The sequence below is a fragment of the Enhydra lutris genome, unplaced genomic scaffold, assembly GCF_002288905.1.
Source record: "Enhydra lutris kenyoni isolate GAN:26980312 unplaced genomic scaffold, ASM228890v2 scaffoldscaffold14, whole genome shotgun sequence".
NCBI lineage: Eukaryota > Metazoa > Chordata > Mammalia > Carnivora > Mustelidae > Enhydra > Enhydra lutris.
In genome coordinates this window covers 39,288,478-39,295,643 of record NW_019154098.1, presented here as the reverse complement: position 1 = coordinate 39,295,643, position 7,166 = coordinate 39,288,478, and the positions used below count along the sequence as shown (strand labels likewise).

General features: G+C 42.4%; 1 protein-coding gene across 1 annotated transcript in view; it reads right to left on the bottom strand.

Moving 5' to 3' along the window:
- Nucleotides 1–1,554: 1,554 nt before the first annotated feature.
- The window catches only part of LOC111146699 (NIPA like domain containing 2), a 74,888-nt gene continuing 69,276 nt past the window's right edge, over nt 1,555–7,166 (bottom strand). The window contains exons 9-11 of the mRNA XM_022502367.1: nt 6,353–6,416; nt 5,128–5,222; nt 1,555–3,767 (exon numbers count right to left, since the gene is read on the bottom strand). Coding sequence (XP_022358075.1) covers nt 3,655–3,767; nt 5,128–5,222; nt 6,353–6,416 — 272 coding nt within the window. The 3' untranslated portion in view covers nt 1,555–3,654. The remainder of the gene's footprint in view (nt 3,768–5,127; nt 5,223–6,352; nt 6,417–7,166) is intronic.

Here is a 7,166-nt window from a genome sequence, read left to right as displayed (position 1 = left end):
GGTACCCCGAGGCTGGTAAGAAAGGAGACAGGATCAAGAATTCCTGGGTGGGAAGGCTTTTCCCTGTGCTTACCACAATTGCTAAAACACTAGGTTTAATAGCCCAAGACTGGTCTATATTTGCGTGGAAACCATGTTTGTGTGGAATTCTACTTTTTTTTTTTTCTTTAATTTCAAGATGGCCATAATAAGAGCCAGACTGTTGATGAATCTAACGATTAGAAACAGCTCCTAAACTTCCCACACAATCATGGTAGGTTCAATTCTGAGATCTTATTTGAAAAGTTCAAAATGCGTGGTGTTTATCTAGCAACCTCACGGAAGCACTCATAGCCACCAGTGCCAGACATGTGTGTGACGATTGTGGTTGCCCGGTGCAAAGACTGTCCCTATAACTAGCCACGGAATTTAAGTAAAGCAGTCTGGAGGGGTGTTGGGAAGGTTCATTTTAGTAACTGCTAAATTTATGTCCACAAGATCATTATTAAATTGGCAAGTATGAAGCAACCTTGAGTGTGGCGGAGCGTATACACTCCTGGATGAGCTGTGTGCTTGGAAACAAAGAGTGAGCGTAAAGAGGGTTCTTGGCTTTCAGGAATGTGGCTCAGGGTTTCAATCCCCTTTGAGTCGTGTCCACCATTACACCTGCTCCTTTCGGAGCCAGACCTGCACATTATCACCATTACTCTTCAACAGCACTGAAATTGCAATAATCTATGAAATCTGTCCTTTCCCAGTCTTTCTCTGCCACGAAACAGAATTTCCAGGAGCTTGTGGGGGTGGCAAGGGGGAGTTGAAAAATACATTCTGAGTCACCGCTTGAGAAGTTTTTATTGTGTTTTTTTTTCCCCAAGTGATTCTGGTAGTGAAAGTATTATGGGTATAGAACAAGCAAACACTTAAACTGAAAACAATTGGGTAGTAAAGTCCTCTGCTTTAATGAGAGGTCATTAGTACTCATTTCCAAAGCTATTATCAACTTGGAATGTGGGATTAGAAAGGCTCTTCCAATATAGGCAAGGGTGCTCACAAAAGAATCACTGTTTTTTTTTTTTTTTTTTAAGATTTTATTTATTTGTTTGAGAGAAAGCATGAGCAGGGAGGAGATGGAGAAGTGGGCTCCCCATCCGCTGAGCAGGGAGCCCAACATGGGGCTCCATCCCAGGACCCTGGGATCATGCCCGGAGCCAAAGGCAGACACCTAACCGACTGAGCCACCCAGGTACCTCTGAACCATTGTTTACAAGAGAAACAAACTCATCACTTCCATCTGTATCTTATGTAAACAACAAGATCCTAATGTAAACATCAAGACACAGCTCCACAATCCCATAGTATCCTTGTTTGTCATGAATCATGAAGTGTCACCTTTTCAACTCCTGAATGCCCAAGGAGCAAGAACAAAATTGCATGGCAAGAGAAGGAATCTAGATCAGGGATTGGCAAACTACAGTCCTAGGGCTGACCACCTGTTTTTGTAAATAAAACTTTACTGGCCTACAGCCATGCTCGTCCGTTTACATATCGCCTGTGTTGGCTTTCATGCTAGAATGACAGAGTTGAGTAGTTGTGACAGGCAACACTGGCCAATAAACCTAAAAATATTTATTCTCTGTGTCTTTACAGGAAAATTTTGCAGAGCCCTCGTCTAGACAAATAGGCCAATGAGTCAAGTTGTTGGCTAAAGGTCCCCAATTCACAATGCCAAGAGAAGTACTGGGTTGGCTTTGGTGGTTGTCATGCACTTTGTAATTTAAAAAGTCTTATGAGCTAGTACAACTAAAACTCCTCTTCACCTTGCTTTGAAGAAGCAGTATGGAAAGTAAAGTTAGGTCTCAATATATTTTATATGTTGCCTGGACTTCTAAAACACTGCTGGATTGTTTGAAAGTGCATAAGTCGATGTCATTTCTCAAAACTTTTAAAAGATGCAAATGTTGGCAACTACTAAAATATTGGCATCACGCTTGTGTCAGCACAAAATTCTACAATGCTCAAAACCACGTGCTGTAGCTATAAGTGTAGTCCTACTTCAAGTGAAACTCTTTAGTCTAAATATTTTTGCCATCTTTGAAACCAGTTTTGAGAGTCATCAAAAATCTGCAGTTTAAGACACCAGACGCATTTCTTAGCAGAGCCTTCCAGTGCCAACATGTTGGACCAATTCAATAAAACATGCCATAAATTATATGACTGCTTTATTTGAATTAGGGGATACATTCCACAATAGCGGAGTTCAAAAGCCAGACATGGGCTCTAGGTTATTATTCATACATTGGCGATGGATTCGAATCTCGCCTTTGTGGCTCAGTTTGGCCAGCACTATAGGTTATGACAAAGAACAATGCTCAAAGACCCAAAGCAGTTAAGATTACAGTGTCGATAGCTCTGAGTTATACAACCTTCACAAATGTAAGACAGCTGGTTGGAAGAGCCTTGGACTGGCACATCAGAAGTGAGGGGAAGCTTTTGACATGTCATTAAGGATAGGGCTTCTGACTTGATGTTGTTTACCATAAAGGCTAGCTCTTTTCTTGTCATTTAAATATATTAGTAGATCATAACTAACATATAGGATTATGAACTCTATCTGCAAATGAATCTTGGTAGATAAGTGACCGGTCACAGCAGAAAAGCCATTCAGGTCCAGGAGCACATGGTCTTCCTCTCCAGACGCAGGTTGGGCCATCTGGCTACATCTACAGACTTAAATGGCTAAAATCCAATTCTCTACTCATAGCTGTACTCTTGCCTAGAAGAATATTTAAAGCTTGGGATAATAACTTGGGGGAGGAAATGGTGTGCTCGTGAAAATAACACTTAGAACTTAAATACAATTTTTGAGACTTGCGTCAAGAGTTAAAACGTACAATAAACCTGCTAGGTAAGTCATAAGACCCACAGAAATACCGGCATTGGAGATGAAGTTTTCAGTCTCAATTCAAGTATGATCGGATCATGTAGCTGAAAAAATGCTCATCATTCTATATTTTTTGAAAAACTGGTCTTAATTCTTAAACTGTTCTTTCTTCATTTGAAGAAGTTCACCAGTCAAGGTATACACATCACGGAAGGCCACTTACAGACTCTCATTTTGAAGATAGTCTTAATTTTCAAAGGGCAGTTAGAACAGGGCAAATTTTCAGAAAAAGATGATTCACCATTCTAACTCAGGACTAGAAAGGTGAGATCCTTACGGGGGAGGCTCGTAAAAGACGTTGTGGGAGAAACGGATCCTCTCAAACCCTTGGTACAGGAGCGAGGTTGGGGGATGAACGTGTTTCTTTAAAGCCAAGCAGCCGACGCTCAAAGTTGTGTGGGAAAAGCAGCCTGTGCGTGTTCTGTAGCCAAATCATGAACACACATTTTTGTGTGCGGTCCTGCTCAGGAAGCCAGGCTCTAATTAAGATCTAGCTGGGTCGATGTTCACGAGGGGGAAATCCAGAGTGTGGGAACACTTCAAATCCCCTTCTGTGAAGACATGAGACTGTCAAAGCTTAGGAAGGCCCCAGCTGTCCGTGCAGACGGAGGTGGTGTTGAGGGCAGGGGGATGGTGATGCTTGCGCACATCAGTGTGACCTAGCTGGGACACAAGGGGAGGGTTTTTAAAGGGGGGGATCGAATAACAGGCCAGTGGCCATCCCTCTTGGCAGCTCAGACCTCTTTCTTCTCTCCACTTTGGCTCTTTGTTGAGTCACTTCCATCAGGCAGGGTTCCGTAGGATAAGCCATTTGAATCTGGCTGTATTTTGTCCAACATTTGTTTCCCTGTGGAGATAATAGTTACACACAAAAAATCTTTTGTGCTCTTAGAAAGGAATACGTCTAATAACGGTTTCTCCTCTCTCTAGGCCACATTTTAGTCCCTTTTTATAGTGCTCTGTGGTTACCCTCTACACAGAAGAGATCAACGTCAGGAAGAAAGGGCCCCAGAACTCTGTGTCCCTTGTGGTGACCACATGCTCTCCGCAGGAGACAGCGGGCTCCCCGCCACACAGGGCCTCCTGTGCAGGGCATGGAAACTGGGCTGGCTCGGTCAAGAGATGAACGTGAAGCGTCCACTCATTGCCACACCTTCCTTCCCAATGTCCTTTCCCCTTTTCCGTGTTTGATCTAATGCGTGTAACAACAAAGAAAAGCAGACTTCCATAGCAGCTCCTAAAAGCTGCTGCTGATCCTGTGTATGGGGCTTTGTGAACTGGAAAATTGAATTTAATGGTGTTTTCTACCCAAGAGCCTCTGACCACACAAGTCACTCACAATGCCCACCTTTGCCACCAGAGCCAGTTCTGGCCTGGAACGCTCTTAGGGGATAAGAGGGCCCAAGAGGGAAAGAGAACACAGAGCTCCTTAGGTCATGTTTTCTCAGTTGTAGGGATGAGGCGTTAATGGCTTTCGCTTCAAAGTTGGGGACCTAACGGAATGGGAGAGGAAGCTGTCAGATCATCATCACTTCTGTCTAGAAACCTGTAGATTGCCCTGATTCCCTAGCAAAGCTGGACCTACTGAGTAGGCTGGGGAGGAGGTGAAGATACAGCCAACTCTTGGCTTTGTTCTGAACATCGCTTCTGCTGTCTACATGACAACAGCAAGTTATTTCCCAAGGAGAGTGGAGGACTGCAAAGAGGGGGATGTGAAATGGATCGGGATGAAAAAGGCAAAGTGGAGGGGGAGAAGCTCTCCGTGTTCAGGTGACTGTGAAGGATGTCCCTTTCGGCCCCACCGTGCACAGGTTTCTGCAGTCTTTTCCAGAATGATGGTCCTTACCAGTCTAAGCTCCTCTCCTGGGCTGTTCCTTCAAAGACTCTCCTGGTAACCATTCCCTACTCCTATCCCCACCCTTTTTCAGTTTAAGGAAACACAAAAAAAAATTTGCAACATCCCCCAAATCAAGAAAATTGGGGCCAGTTCTTTTATATCCCCAGTGGTCTGTGCAAAACTGATGTTCAAATAAATGATTATTAACACTGACGGTTAAAACGTTGTCTCTGTTTTCATTGTTAAAAAGACATTTTCTTGAGGATAAAAATTATGTTTTATATTAATTTTAACACCCCAATAATACCAGCAACTACTAATTTATAAGGATAGAGTTTCCCATCATAAATTAAAGGATATACAGTTTTACCCGGAATATTTCCAAAATCAATGTAGGACTGTGGCAGATGTTCCTTTTCTCGATTTCTTGTGACCAAAAACACACCAAGGAATGATAGAAAACACCTGTAAGAGTGATATTAATAAAGAACACAAGAACACTGAAACAACCCGTGGTGTTAAATACCAGCTCCATAGTCTACATGATGACATAAATTCCACTGGTTTTGTTTTTCCTGTTTCTCATGGTAAGCTTCTAGAACTTGTCTTAATTGCTGCAGCCAATTATACTTTTTCCCCAGAACCAAGACCTGGGCAGCTTCCAATAAATCTCTGCCCCAGGTTTTTACCATCTGGAGGCTAATTCCAGCTCTAAACCCTTTGGGTAGACACTAGGTCTCATTTTCTTTCCATGCGTGCCCAGACCCATTACTGGCATGCAACATGAGAAAAAAAAAAAAAAATATATATATATATATTTTAATTTTCTAAGAAATTTAATTGTTCTTGGCCATAAGAATAGTCATAGTTTCCAGATCCTAGAAGTTTAGGCTTGCCCAAGTATCTTATGAAATTGGATTTTCAAGCTAGATGGTTTTCTATGCTGAAAATAGCCTGGGCTCGAGTCTGCATAATGGCCATGCAGAACACGAGATCAAGAAGCAGCTAAGCATTAATGGAGTGCCAGTCAGATCCAGCAGACGATCTGATACATTGGTGATAGTCTGTCCAAGGTCTGCTCTCTGTTTGCAAGAATGTCAGCGACGATGCCTACCAAATTTCTAGGAAGGGTTAAAGATGGGCACCCAGACACAAGAAAGGGATACTTCCAATCCGAAGTTATTAGGTCCAAAGCTAATAATCTGCCCTAGACTTAAACTTTATTCTAGGGGATCCTACAGGCATCTGTGGTTCCTGGCTGTGTTCTAACCTAGAAATTTCCAAGAGCGAGGTAGGTCTGATTTAGCAGAGAGACATCATGGAGTAGCTATAACAGCCGGTGGTGGATTTTTCTAGACTGTGGCTGGGATTGAAAATCCCCAGGTTCCAAAGCCTCAGAGAGAGACCCAAATTACCAAGTCAAAGACATAGAGTCCTGTGGAGGATGTTAAATGAAAACTAGGTTTCTTTTAAGAGCTCAGGGAACTAATGTTTCTTATATTATCTTCCAATTTTCTATACCTCAGGTAGAATGCCAAAAACCCACATAAAAGTAATAGGATTTCACATTCCTTACTTATGAGACATCTACTTACCCAAAAAAATATATAAATACAGTTAGAAAAGCTGCACCATGGAACTCCTGATAAAATATGATACCTGTAACCAGAATAAAAGACAAATGTGATTTTAGGGAAAGAATACATATATACTAGCTACATTGTTTTTCAAATTATGTTCATGTATTATTTTTTCTAAGGATAGTTACCCTTAAAATGCACGTTCAGTAGCTTATGTTTAAAAATATGTGCATGCCACACTTACATTTTCAGTGATTTCAAAAAGAACACAGATTCGTAGACTTCATATGATGTATTATTATTCTAAAATTAACAGAGTTGCCATAACTTTTGGAAATAGAAAATTCTTATCCAGTCTAGGATTTATCCCACCAGAACAGGCAAGAAAAAAAAACCTCTAGTGACCTTTCCCACCTACACTTTCAGGCCAGGGGTCAGCAGGCCTGACCTGAGGGTCTGGGCAGACTCTGGGGCCTGGGACACAGCATCTCCTTCAGCTCAGCGGCCGGCCGCCCAGGCTGACACTCTTGGCAATGCTCCATGCACACTTATGCCCTGGAGGACACGGGAGCCATTCTCCCCAGCTTTGTTTCTCACTACCAACACCCTCTCCTTTTGCTTCCTTCTGGTCTTCCCTTTTGGGGGAAGGAAAATTTGGATGTGTTATTTACTCTTAAAAACTTGTCTTCTCTCCCTCTTGATCTTGATGACGACCCCTTGGTCTAAGGTCCCAAAGCCTTCAGAGAGTTATTCTTTTTTAAAGGTATCTTTAAGGAGTGCCTGGGTGGCTCAGTCATTAAGTGTCTGCCTTTGGCTCAGGTCATGATCC